The 14604-nt window shown below is 47.1% G+C and overlaps 1 protein-coding gene across 1 annotated transcript in view; it reads right to left on the bottom strand.

Moving 5' to 3' along the window:
• insra (insulin receptor a) overlaps window positions 1–13066 on the bottom strand; it is a 44257-nt gene extending 31191 nt beyond the window's left edge. Inside the window, exon 1 of the mRNA XM_031560360.2 lies at window positions 12495–13066. Within this exon, the coding sequence (XP_031416220.1) occupies window positions 12495–12951 (457 nt within the window). The 5' untranslated portion in view covers window positions 12952–13066. The remainder of the gene's footprint in view (window positions 1–12494) is intronic.
• Between the last annotated feature and the right edge of the window lie 1538 nt (window positions 13067–14604).

Consider the following 14604-nt stretch of genomic DNA (forward strand, 5'->3'; position numbering starts at 1 on the left):
ATTCTTCCTATTACCTTGCTGCTTTTCCACGTGAATTTCCCTAACGGGATTAATACAAATGTATCTATCTATCTGTTGTTAGGAAAGGGATGACATTAACAAGCCACACTTTAATCTATCACTGTTTAATCTATTTGCATCAGACCATTTTTCAAAAAACAGTTTTTAAAAGTGTCAGCAATAGCCTATATGAGCAAATCTGACGTGAAAAGATTTGTATTATAGACGGAAGTTTCAAAACGGTCTGTAATAAAGATGAATGTTACGTTAGCTTTAGTCCTGTCAGACAACGATAGCGATAGCTACTAGCTAGCGTTAACGTTACTTCAGAGGTAGCCTACAGTACGTGAAGGACAAAGCCCTCAACAATAGCCTACATTTGTTGTTAGTAATAAAACCATGAAATTGGAAGCAATTGTAAACCATGAAACATCCAGGATCCACAGCACTTGCATTGTGGTCTTCGTGCTCAAGCTCAGCATCTCCATAAAGCACAGGCATTTAAACAACTCAGACATGTCATGTTGCACATTGCTTTGTTGCACTGTTCTAAACTCTTTATTATCAATAACAAATATAATTATTTTTCGCTTAACCTACAGTCTGCTCTTACCACTGATTTTATAAACCACCATAATGTGTTACTGTGCAGATTAAATGTAGGCTATGCGGCTAAGCTAAACGTTGCTAGTTGGAGCTCAACTACTGTCATATGTTACTTTATTAGCATGCTCCTGTCTTCTTCTCCGTTTTCTTCAGTTGTCTGTAGCACCTTAAAGCGCCACCAACAGGCGTGGGGGATGTACTACAGCTGAGTCAATCGGATTCGCTGGGTTCATGTGCACGCGATTTAAAAAGTTGATATGTGTGAAAAATGAACTTGGGTTCAGGCAAACTAGGCTTCGTCTGCATGAGGCCTTAGGCATGCCTGCAGAGCTTATCTGATAGACAAAATAATCTATCTAGTATTTAATGGCAAAAGTTTCGATCTCCGGCTGCAATCAATTGATCTTTTTCTTTACACGTCCAGTCACTAAATGTAGGCTATACCATTTGTGTTTCCCTGTTCTACTCAGTTCTCTGTTCTCAGTGCAGGTAAATGTAACGCTTAATCAACTCCTTCATATTTAAACAAAGTTTTATCAATTTTAAAATGACCAAGTTATTGCAATTAATCAACGAATTGTAACTGAATTGTACCGTAATCGCACTGTACACCTGGTTATTCACACCCCTATTACCTGACTATAAAGTTCCAAGGACAGGGAACAGACGCAGCCTGCCCAACTGTATAATCCAAATCGCAAGGGTGTGGAGGAGAAATGATCATTTAACCCTTTGGCGCTTTGCAATGCCCTCGGTTTTGCTCTATTTTGCCACAGTCATGTTACTGGCCCAAGTGTTTGGCATCATTTTATTCAGCAGACATTTCGGCTTAGAGGGTAAACCACGGTTTCAAGAGAGAAGAAAGACCAGAGAGGGGCAGCAGGAGCCTTTCTAGTCACCCTGGAATTCTCCACACCGCATCTGCCTGCGAACATTTTCGAGGTTTGTGCCCCTTGCGGTCTCTGGCGCAAGAGTGACCCCTCTCTGAAGCTACGCTCATAAGATAACACAACACCAAGACCTTTTGCGAATGCCAAATGGAATGTGGTGGAGTGTCGGTTGGCAATTTAAATTCCAAGCGCGTGACGGGGCAGTGTGCTGTCGCTTATAAATAAAAGGGAAGAGAGGAGAGGGAAAAAAAAAATGAACGAACGAGAGCTGGCAAGCTGCAGATGAGGGTACAGGAGCCGCTCCCAACTTTTCTTCTCCTCGTTCCGCTGATCAAAAGATGATTTTTTTTTTAACAAAGTTGTAAAATGAGTTACAAAAACAATGATTACAGTTTACGACCTTGGAACAGCAGAGTGCTTGTTTGATTCCAACTCCTCCTCAACACTGCCTCGGGATGAGTTTGGGTTTTGGAGTTTATCTGTGCTGAACGCTGATGTCAGACAAGCAGAAAAGGGACTGCATCGCTTTCATTTACGACGTGCCTTAGCATCTAAAAGATGACTTCAATTCCTTCAATGTATTCAGTACATTTCAACCAGCACCAAGTTTCAGGCAGTCGTAACCCTAACTTTATATAGTGGAGGACACGGTCGGACGCTTTGCTCACTGCTTTTAGCACGTGCGTCAGTCTGCCTCTAAATCACTGCGTGTGCCATCGGGAGTGTCGAGAGTTAATGTTGTAAATACCTGAGACCCCCAGGGGGCGGGGTGAGGTGGTATGGTAGCGGGGGTTGGGTTTGAGGGAACCGGCCTGAGATGATTTCCCTCCAATAAGGGATTAAGGGATTTGAGGGAATGTAGAAAGCGGTAGGCCAAGTGCAAATTAAATTAAATTAATTTGTTTTCATTCATTCATTTTCTTTTATTTATCACATTTGTTAATTCGTTTTTCATTCATTCATTCCTCCCTACCCCTTAAGAACAATTTCACAGCACTTGTAGTTAGCTCCCCCTGGTTACATATCCAAGTCTGAGACTTGAGACTAAGGTAAGATCATCCTGAGCAGCTGGATCAGTCATTTGGTTCTGCAGCAAAGGGAGAAAGCAGAGAACCGTCACCTGCAGTTTGACCACACCGCCAAAGAGTCAGGCATGTTGGTATGGCAGTCAGAGCCCTTACTCAACCGTAGTGACGGCTCTGTCACAGTGCCTTCCCCCTTCGGGAAGCAAACCATGGGCTTCAGGCACACCGGTGTCCCTCACGCACCCCTTCACGCACCCCCCCACCATACTTCTCCTAGCCCAGGGCAGCCCACACACTAGTGCTTCACTGATCTCTGTGCTCTACCTAACCTGGGAGCCCCTCCCATGGCCCACATACTGGGCACGCTTCCCATGGCCTAATGGCAAGCCATCGCACTTCAACACCATATGTAGCGAAGTGAGAGAGCAGTCACCCCACCCAGATTCAAACCTGGGTCTACTGGGTACTTACAGCTGGACCACAGCACCAAAGACCCAAAGAAGGAAGTTAAGACTCATAGGCTACTGCTACACTGCCTAAGGCCAGGAGTTGAAATTACCCACTGTACAATTATGAGGATTGTGATTGGGTGAAACTCACCCACTCCTTGTCTCTTTGATTAGAAAATCCCCACTGAATGTGACTGAGGTGGTCTTGTCTGCCAAGCAACACACAGAGAGGCCACACCAGCGCATAGCCCATACACACGGCTGAAGGTTGACAAACTGCATTTATGATCGATTCAACTATGCCCTAAAGTATTTTGAGTGGTGTTGTAGAGAGGTTCTGATGGGGGTTGTGCAGCACTCTAATTGGGGTGATCTTAACTCCATATTTCCCTGGCAACAGTGCGTGGCCAGCCTCTGACGCAGAGGGAGCGAGGATGAGCCGATCCTCGTTCCTGCAGCCTCGGTAAACACTTTCATTAGCCAGGCAGCCATCCATAATGAAGCCAAAACACAAACAGCAGTGAGTCAACGTGTTGTGTTTTTCTCTCTCATGCCCCTTTTAAAGGCGTAAGCAACCCCCTTGAAAATGACAGGATATCCAATTTACCCACCATACCCCCCACCACACACACAGAGAGAAATAAAGGCTGATGCGCAGCTCTCACTAGTCCTGATGGAGGGGAGAGTGAGCGAGGGAACGCCTGACGCAAAAGCAGTCAACAGCGCACCTGACCCCCTTTTTTTTCCTTTATGAAAAACATAAACAGCCCCCCCGCCTCTCCACCCCCTCTCCCTCCTGCCACAAGCTCTTCCTGTTTGTCTCTTTCCATTCTGACTAATGCTGTGGTATCATTACATCAAAAAAGACTGAAACCTAAAAACGACCCAACTGATCAAATGCACCCATTTCCTCTGGTGAGAAAGGGCCAGGGTGCCATAGTTACTGTAGTAGTGGTTGTGGGGTGAGGAGGGGATGATGCATTAGCTTTAGGTTCGTTGTGAGAGCAGCGGCGTGACGGAACTGGGCTGTTGTCTCTGTCTGCTGGGCTGAGGAGGGAGGCCATGATGGCATTCACACCCCAAAACTCCCTGGGTCAGCAGTGGGTCAAATTCCTCACAGGGCATGAAGAGATAATAGCAGCAATATCCTCGCACTGACGCTTCACACACATACACACCGCCCTCCTCCCAATCACTCCACCCCCCCCCCCCCCCCCCCCCCCCCACCCCCCCTCCCCACACTTTTTATAGAGTAGTATAAGGTATAAAGTGCTTCCAGAGACAAGAATGCATTAACAGTGAACACGAAGGTGTCCACGTCTTGTAATTTTTAAAACATCTCAGTGTCCATATAGAAGATCGAGATCACGCTTCTAGACACACTCTAGGTTGAGCAGCTTGTATATCTGTCTGTGTGTCTTCTAATGAAAGAGAGAGCACGTGTGTGTGTGTGTGTGTGTGTGTGTGTGTGTGTGTACATATGTGTGAGAGAGAGAGGTAGAGACAGACAGAGTGAGGGGGAGAGAATGAGACAGGGAGTAAGAGAGTGTGAGGGAGTGAGAGAGAGAAGCAAGAGAGTTTAAAGCAGTGAAGTAATGCTTGCCTGCTGAGGTTTAATGAATGCCTTGCATGTCTGGGATTCCAGAGGCAGGGCAGGAGCCTGTGAGCGACCGAGAGGAGCTAACACTCCCTGCTCCTGTGAGCGACGAGAGGAGCTAACACTCCCTGCTCCTGTGAGCGACGAGAGGAGCTAACACTCCCTGCTCCTGTGAGCGACGCGAGGAGCTAACACTCCCTGCTCCTGTGAGCGACGCGAGGAGCTAACACTCCCTGCTAACACTCCCTGCTCCTGTGAGCGACGCGAGGAGCTAACACTCCCTGCTCCTGTGAGTGACCGAGAGCAGCTAACACTCCCTGCTCCTGTGAGCGAGGAGCTAACAGTCCCTGCTCCTGTGAGCGACCGAGAGGAGCTAACACTCCCTGCTCCTGTGAGCGAGGAGCTAACACTCCCTGGTCCTGTGAGCGACCGAGAGGAGCTAACACTCCCTGGTCCTGTGAGCGACGAGAGGAGCTAACACTCCCTGGTCCTGTGAGCGACCGAGAGGAGCTAACACTCCCTGCTCCTGTGAGTGACCGAGAGGAGCTAACACTCCCTGGTCCTGTGAGTGACCGAGAGGAGCTAACACTCCCTGCTGCTGTGAGCGAGGAGCTAACACTCCCTGCTCCTGTGAGCTGGCCTGCCAGAGCTATGAAGTCAGCAACACAGCTGCCCCACCTGCAGCACCCCCGGCAGTAGCAGCAGCAGAAGGAGACAAAGCGCCAGCCAGAACACTGCCGCCGGAGGAGGAGAGACACTATGACGGAGGACGGGAGCGCTCCGTAATTTGCTTACTAACCCTTCAAATTAAACCAGTGGTGGTCCGTGTGCTACTAAAAGCTCTTGATATGAATTAATTACTTCACATTAGGATAAGCTTTTAGGAACAACTAAACATTGAAATGATAAAGGCTGTGCTTTTTTTTTTTACCAAGAGGCAAGCATCCGAGTTCAAAAATAAATCGGCTTCCCGGTGTGAAGTGCAAGAGGATGTCAGTAATTGGCTCCATGGCAGAAAAACACACTAGGCTTGGCTGGCTTGGCTTCACAGCGCGTCAGGTTTTAGGAGGGTGCTCTGGGGGCACTGGGTGCAGTGGCTTCAGGTGACTGGGGCAGGATGAGTCTATTAAAGCCAACATAGAAACACAGGGAGTCTTTCTGAGCGTACAGAATCTCTCCTCGGAGGGGCATTGAAGATTAAGTCCTCAACCCTCGATTAGCAGGAATAGCGTAAGGCTCGGTCAGAGCCACATTGTTTGATTTCCATTTCTGGAGCCAGGAATTTGTTTGAGAACACACACTGGACACACGGCTAGAGTAATGTGTGGAGAAAAGCCACCATGAGTTGAAAAGTAATTAAATCTAGTCTATTCTTTAAATATTATACACGGGTTGCGTAGTTAGTTTCCGTTCACGTGGGATGATGAAAACAGATGGATGTGTAAGTGAGAGACGTGTGCGAAATACAATTAAATTGTGTCAACGCAAAAACAGAAGCAGTATGATGGAGATGTAAACCAGACATGCTTGAAAGACAATGGTGGTGGTGATGGTCGCCTGCTGTAGGCTATGTGGAGGTAAAAGGCACGTAGAGGAGACTGGGCATTAGATGGGCTTCAAACAAACCATGACTCCATCTGCTTGGTCATTATTGGGTTTTTCACAGAGGCTAGATGCCCATTTGTTTTTATTTCCATTACAATTTCACTTTCCCAATGCAAACAGCACCGAAACAGCCATTTATTGGAAATCGATTACTGTGCGCATTTAGTCACATGTGGAATAAAGAATTGGCCCCGAGAGCACGTGCCCTGCGCTGAAGCTTTAGTGATTTATGGTAATGTGCAGGAAAGGCCTTTTTTAAACTAAATGGCCAGAGAAGGGGGAAAGAGGGGGAAAGAACACACTGCCCATCCTGGACATTATGATCCCACTTCACAAGTTCAGAAGGGGTCGCCTCTGTAAGAGTGTGTGAAAACAAACGTGTCCGGACCGCTGGGGTGGTTCTGTTTTGGTGGGAAGCGTCTGTATGTGTTTACGCTTATTTCTGAAGTCCTCCGGTGGCAGGGCCCGCGTCTGATTGTGTTCCTGTCAGGGGAAAGGGGGTCGGGTGGTGTGTGTGTGTGTGGGGGGGGGGGGGGGGGTGCTTGGCAAGTGCGCTGGCTCGATGTGGGGAGGTGTGGTCGCTGCGTGGGGGCCCTCGGATCACTCCCTGAGGACTCATTCATCAGCGGCAAGGAGGAAACCGTTGCACAATCCCGGGAAACAATTCGGGATGGCCGTTCTGTGAAGTTCAGCAGCAGCCATTGTTCCCGTAGAGCTTGAATTGGCGCCAGAGTTTCCTCTAGTGCCGAAGCATGTGAGCGACCGATGGGGTCAGAAAGCCAGAACTCCACCACTACCACCACACACAGACAACCTCCCACCCCATCCACCCTCTGTCCTGTCCACACGACCAGTGCGTACAGAGTAGTGCTGCTACTACTACTAACCCTAACCTAGCAGCAGGAAACAATAGTCACCCCCACCAAAACACTGACATACATAGATCCCAATGCAAGCTTGGACCTGACCGCGTCATCATGCGGACATCTAAAACAGCCCTGGCGGCACCTCTGTGTCTTTGCCGGATGAGGCCACGACTGTGACGTCCGAAGGGGTTACATTTGGACTTTGACAAAAGTGATCATACAGGGATCCTCCCAAAGGTCCTTATCCGACTGTAAAACAGTCCAGCACGCGCACACACACACAGATTTCTTTTTAAAAGCTTTTCACATCCAGTGACAAGCATGTCAGAGTAAGATGAAAATTTTATTAAATCCCTGAAAAGCGTTCCCCTGCTCACAACTGCCTGACAAAGTGGCTTTAAGATCAGAGCTCAGTCTCTTCCTGATGTTGAGTGGTTGTAGATTTGTGGGGTTTGTTGTGATAATATGATCTGGCAGTCCAGTGCATATTTGCCCCCAGCTAAGCTCACTAAAGAAACAGCCAAGGGAGCTGACGAATCCAATTACAGAGAGAGATAGACAAAAAAAGAAACAGAAAGAAAGAAAAAAAGAATGAATGAATGAATGAATGAAGCAATGAGTGAGTATATCTAAGCCCCCCTGAATCTGGCTCAAAGAGAGGTACGATCCCACCCTTTCTTTTCCAATATTCAGTCTCCCGAGTTCTCTCCTTTTATTCAATCCATTTGCGCTCTCTCTGTCTGTTATTATTCACTCGCTGAAGCCTCTCACTCTTTCCGTTCTCCCCCTCCTCCTTCCTTTCAGCTGATGCTTCTAATCTCCCGTGAGAGTAGATAATGAAGATCATTTAATAATGTGTGTAAAACACAACCTCGCTGTGGGAGGCTCTGGTTGGTTCGCGGCTGGCCGTAGGCTCGCACAGGAGCCGGGGCCGGGGCTGCTGCGCTCCAAGAGCTGGGGACAGGTTAGCACTCGGCCCCAGAGTGATGCAAAAAAACATCAAAACAATACAAACAAGGGCCTGGGGTTTACCTCAGTTCAGTCAGCATGACTCAATTTGCAGTCCAGCAGGGCTGTACATTAACACACACACACTCTCTCTCTCTCTCTCTCTCTTTCTGTCATAAATATGCACGCAAACTCACTCACTCTCTGCCAAACATGCATGAGCGGGCACATACACACTTCATCTCTCTTTCTCAGAAACCCCACACACACACACACACACACACACACACACACACACACACACACACACACACACACACACACACACACACACACACACACACACACACACACACACACACAAACACAAACACAAACACTTTGGCCCTCCTCAGGTGCAGGCTATATGAGGCATCCCTACACGGGAGCTTCTTTGGCAGACTTCACAAAAAACACAAACTAGACCAGAAAACGTCTATGTTCCTCCACCTGCCACTGTCCGACCATACCATCTGTCCAATCGGGACGGTTTTCTTTCTAAAGATGCTGTTCCATATGTTGGGCTGAGCTGGATTGGACGCCAGTAACTGAAAAAAAGGGAGCATTCTGCAGAGCAGGACAATGCTAATTTTTTATTTTTTTTTATTTTTTTTTCACAAACCCCCACGCGTGCTGGAAACTTAGCAAATCTACTGGGGGGAAAAGGAGCACCGCCACATCCAGAAGCCATTCAAAAGCGAAATGAAAAACCATGCAGACCGGGACTGATGGAAACTTGCAAATTCCCCCCCCTCAAAAAAAGAAAAGAAAAAGGGGTTAGCTCCTGATATGCAATACTCACAAACGCTCTCCTCTGACAGTGGTCCAAAGGCTCTTGGTAATTCTCCGTCTCCCTTTCTCTGTGTCTCGCTCACCGATGAGGCCTGATGCCAGACTTTCTCCTTAGTCAGCAGCCACTGTTATCTCTCTGTCTCCATCTCCCCTCTCCTCTCTAACAAGCCCTGGTGCAGTAGATTGGTTAAACATCAGATGGAGAATGAGATTTCCACACAGAAGCAAAAACACCATGCTCCCTGAAACTCTGTGATCCAAGGGGAGAGCTAGGTGAGGTTGTCTGGGCTGGGAAGCTCATCGAGACCCCTAGCTACTGTGCAGACGACCCTTGCTAGCCCACACACTTTTTCCATGTCAAAGACAAAACACTTTGTAGATCAACCATAATAGTGCCTGTAATAGTGAAGTAAAAACAGCAAATCGTACACTGGACATGCTATGGCTATGGATTTAATTACATGTTGCAGGGCCAAACCACTACAAACAATGACAAACATTTAGCGATATGAAGGAGCTGACTTAATCCAATCAAAGGTATAGGGTGCATCACCACCCTCTGACGTTTTCAAAGCATCTGGTATTAGTGTACAGAACCTGCGTGACCAGAGATCAGGACTCTGCAAATCTACTCATTTTTTGTCTGGTCTCATGTTAAAAAAAAGGTGGAAAGACAAAAAATAATGATCAAAGAGCAGCTGACTGCTTGGCAAGTGGATGTTGTGATGCAGAACTGAAAAAGGTTAAGCTTAATCTAATTGGCTCTGTTTAACAAGTGCGTCACCACAAGCCCGCCGAGCTAATGAACTAGCCCAATGTGCTAGTGTTTAGCTTCAGCTCTAGTAAAACAAGCTAATGAGGTCGATCCTGGAAGACTTACATTTTCCGTTAGGATACAAGGCAGAGGAACTACACTCATAAGTTCCTGATGTAAAACAAACAGGTTCCTTGAGCTTTGTTTACAAAACATATAAGCCTACCAAAACCTGCGATTACAGCTCTTGCTCTCGCTCTGCACTCTGTGGCCCACATGCACACACACGAGCCAATGCAAATGTTGGCTGAAACAGGACAACAACTCCTAACCAACTCTTAAATGTAATCTGAATCTAAATCTGCAATGCTTTCAACTCAAAAGAGGCTGTATTAACCACTGTAGAGGACATACTTGACGCTGTAGTGGGTTGTCCTGTCCACTGTATTAATTCGACCACCAAGCCACATCTATAACACAAGAATGGCTTGCTTTTGTTGAACATGGGAAGCCCCTTGAGTACACCTCAGATGAAGGCTATGCATCAGCAGAAGACGCAACAGTTTACAGACTTTTAGTTCACAGAGATCTATGATGTATTTTCTGAAGCAAGATTAAACACAATATAGAAACGTTACATGTTTGAAATGTGGATGATTTAAAGCTTTTTATACTCAGCCTTTCATTAGCAGAGCCTGTGGGACTACCATATGTGATGCCCAAATAAACAAAAACAAAAAAAAAATCTCAGTGTGAACCTAAATCATTAACACCATCAGAGGCAGTTAACTTTGATGAGTTTGTTTTAATACTGGTGTGGTAATACTCAAAATAGGTCCAGGGGAGGGCCAGATAAGGGGGATCTGTCAAACCCGGCTGATTGTAAATGAGAACTCTCCTTCATGCTACACTGACGGGTGTGTTCACCATCGCGACAAAGGTGTGGGGCGTGCAACTTACAGAGTCTTGTGACTGTGCGATTGCTTAATTATGGGATGGGCACTCTTCCTCAAATTTGTGGTCTGTAGCCTCTAGGCTGAAGGCAGTGGTTGAAATTGTAAGAACTTGCCTTATGTGTGATTTATCTAAGCTAATGCCCAAGTTTTCAGAAGTTTCTAGAACATGTTTTACTGACTGTTTATACAATGTTTCCATGTCAGTATGAACTGTATACTGTATATAACATAACATAAATGGTTTTGCCTTCAGTACTCAAACCCTATGCTAAAATTACATCAAAGGTCTTCTATAAAAGGCCTAAGCACTCCGTTTTCCGTTTTAGTGAGATCAAATCATGTCTATCTGTGATATTTGTGGAATGTCCTGCTGGTGTTGTCCCAGTAAGCCTATACCACTACAATACCCATCCATGGCACCTACAGGACACAGGATGGCAATATCACACGCCAAAGTGGAAAATCATGGCCCAAATTAGCCATGAAATTCACCCAGAGATCACCGGCATAATGTGACGCCCGGGTGGTTTTCACAACATAAACCCTCAGCCTGAGTCTGTGTGTTCTGTGGCTTGACAAGTCGTTCAGCGCAGAGGGCGGCACAGGAGTCCAAACCACAGGGCCTCCAGCAGCAGCAGCAGACGACAGGCAGGCAGGCAGGCAGGCAGGCAGAGGGGGCAGGCAGGCAGAGGGGGCAGGCAGGCAGAGGGGGCAGGCAGACAGGCAGGCAGGCAGGCAGGCAGGCCCAGCCTGGGATGAGAGCAGCACAGCACATCCCAGACCTGCTCTGCTATGCCCAAGCCCCGAGTCAGGATTACATCACTTGTCCTCAGACCACAAAGCGTTTAAAAAACAAAACAAAAAAAACTCAAATTAACTCACACACAGACACCTCCCTCTTCAATTCTGCTTCCTTATCACTGGAGTCCACTCACATGACTGATATGAGCTGGCATGTGACAGACACTGCTTACTGGGGGCAGGAATTTATGATAACTGTTCCCCCCTTCTCAAATCAGATGCACACATCTCACAAAAGACAAAGTCGCAGACAAAACATCTTCCTTTTCTCACAGGAACTTCAATTCTTCACTTTCATCATCTACAAACAAACGGGGGTTAATGAATGCCTGGGCTAGTTTTCTTTCACTTTTTGCCAAAGTGATGTCAGTTCTGACCCTGGACTCTTAGCCGAATCTCAAAACTGTGACATTCCAGTGGTTGCCAATACCAGCTGGTGTGTGTGTGTGTGTGCACGCGCATAAAGGAACCATGCCTCCAAACTGCAGAAACACATGAGGCCAAACTAACAGTCAACAGAACAGTTACATGATGTGTGCTGGGACGGTTGTGTAAGAGGGCAGGCTCCTCATTGATCTGCTAAATTCTTCTGTGCTTAAACTCGAGCCAAAACTACTGATGCTGCTGGGGTCCTTCAAGGAGACCCTTAGGGATTGTAACCTGTGGCCACCTTATTAGACATGTTCACAGGCTTCATCATCAAACGGGAGATGCAGTCTGTGTCAACAAGTGACAGATTATCCTCTTGCGCAGGCTAGGTGGAGTATGTCTGCGTGCACACACACGCCCACACACGCGCGCGCGCGCCGCACACACACAAGCTCTGACACACAAACATGGATAACATTCTCGGAGCAGATTACATGACTTGGCACTGCCAACATGGTGGCACGCTCGTGTCCTTTCAGAGCCACCAATGACTGTCCACCACTTGGCACTCATTCTGTTTAACTCGAAAGTACACACAAGGCTCCACACACACATCTTATCACTAATAAAATATACTTCATTGACATAAATCTGACCTCCCTCCAAAAAAAAAATAATAATAATTGTCTCATTTCATTAATATAGTGGACTTAGGTACATTCTAGAAGCACCATCCATGGTCACAAAACCAAGACAGGACAAAGAGAGAAAGAAATAGGGAAACTGGTGTCACTCACTGTGCTGGCAATGCTGGAGGGTCCAACAGCGTTCGCTGAAGTGGCCATTGATGGTGGTCTGAGGGCAGGTGGTCTTGCCCTTGACCGTGCCAGGGCAGACATCGCCACACTCGCGGCTGTTCTTGTTCGCCACCACATAGTTGTCCTCCACCGTGTCCAGCACCTTGGCCCAGTCCAGTGTGGCCAGGTAGCACAGGTCCGGGTTTTTTTCCACCCGCACAGCGCCACGCGTGATGTTCATCAGACTGTGCAGGCCGATCTCCTTCAGCTGGAGCATCTCAAACATCACCAGCGCGTAGTTGAAGAAAAGGTTGTTGCCACGGATGACGGTCAAGTTGGGGAAGAGGTCACTTAGGCTCTCCAGGCCGTAGACGCGGAACAGCAGCAGGTAGTCGGTGATCATGGTGAGGTTGGGGAAGCTGAGGCCGCGGAAGTCCTCAGGTTTGGTTTTAAACATGAGTAGGATCTTCAGGTGGCCCTCGATCACTGTGCAGTTCCTTAGTAACGCCAGGTTTGTCGCGTTGTTCCGGATGTCTATGCTAGAGCAGACTGTGGGAAGTGATAGCAGGGGGTGTGAAGAGGAAGAGGGGGGGGTAAAGAATTTAGTAATATGACAGTTTGCATGAGGTAAAAACAACAAAACAAAGCCCTTTGTTTTTAATAAAAATGAATAAAATAAAACACAGGTGGCTGAAACCTATGTTCCCAGATAGTCCCAGACGCTAGAACAGCCCTGGCCCTAATCTGACCCAGAGTCTGTCGTCCTCTGGGTCCTTCTCCCTGCCTGTGGGGGGGCTGCTGCTCTGGCCTGTGCCCTGAAGCAGCTGGCCCGTGTGTGATGTAACGAGCCTAATGACGGCAGTCTGAGCATGTATACACGTAGGCACATAACCCTGCACAGGTTAACAAACACAAGCACAAACATATGGTTTCCTTGCAGCAGTCGGTGTTAGGGATGGGCATAATTCATCGACGATCGATTAATTGATCATTAAGAATTTCCTCGATGAAATTATTTTTTCATCGATTAAAACATGTTCTCCTGCGTAGTGTGCGTGTAATTTATTTATTTTAGGGCTGTCAAAGTTAATGCGTTATTCTATGAGATTATTGTGGCGGAGATTAATGCAATCAAATATTTGAACGCAGTTAACGCAACTTTGTTTACTTCCGGTGCGCATTGACCCATGGCACGAAACCGCCCCTTGTCTGCAGTCAGTTAGATAGAAGAGACCGAGACGGTAGTTGAAGATGGAGAGAGCTGAGGGATTGTTGGGCGGAAAGTTTCTGTTTAAGAGGCAAAATGACAGAACAATCGACAAAACTAAAGTTGTATGTAGCATTTGTCAAGCTGAATGTAGCTATCACAGAAGCAGCTCGTGTTTAAGTTATCACCTTAATGCAAAGCACCCGACAGAAAGCAGTCCCAGGTTAGATGGTCGCCAACCCACACTCCACGACTTCTCTAGGAAATTAACTAGACCAGTCCGTGAAAAGGTTACCAACGCTGTAGCAGTTTAGGTTGCCGGTGACTGTCGGCCCATCAACATAGTTGAAGACGGTGGGCTGACTGAGGTGATTCGAATTGCTTCAGGGGACAATTCTTACGATTTACCGTCGAGGGGCACCATTGTGTCTCGCATACATTCACTGCATTTTAATATAGCCTATAAATAGTGAATTTTAATATAAAAATATTAATGATTAATCGAAAATCGATCGTTAATTCTCCCGACGATCGATTAAGACAATTTAATCGAATGCCCATCCCTAGTCTGTGTGTTTACGACTCCAGAAGGGGCATCCCCGCTATGGAGGATAAGGGAATGATCTGAGAGTTTGGGGCATGTCCTGGAAAAACAGTGAGGCACTGGACAGCTGAACCGAACACCCGAGAGCGCAAGATCTCTTCCTTTCTTTCACTCCCTCTCCTGCTCGCTCTCCCTCCCACACACGTAAACACAACACACATGCTGGCTGCCATATTTGACATCAGTAGGCATATACGCTTTCAGACGGGAGATTATTTTTAGCACCACATTACCGATTGAGAATCTAATACGCTACACAGGCGCAGTGACCAGCACTCAAACACTCAGAACCTGCGGGA

This window comes from Clupea harengus, chromosome 22 (genome assembly GCF_900700415.2).
Source record: "Clupea harengus chromosome 22, Ch_v2.0.2, whole genome shotgun sequence".
Lineage (NCBI taxonomy): Eukaryota > Metazoa > Chordata > Actinopteri > Clupeiformes > Clupeidae > Clupea > Clupea harengus.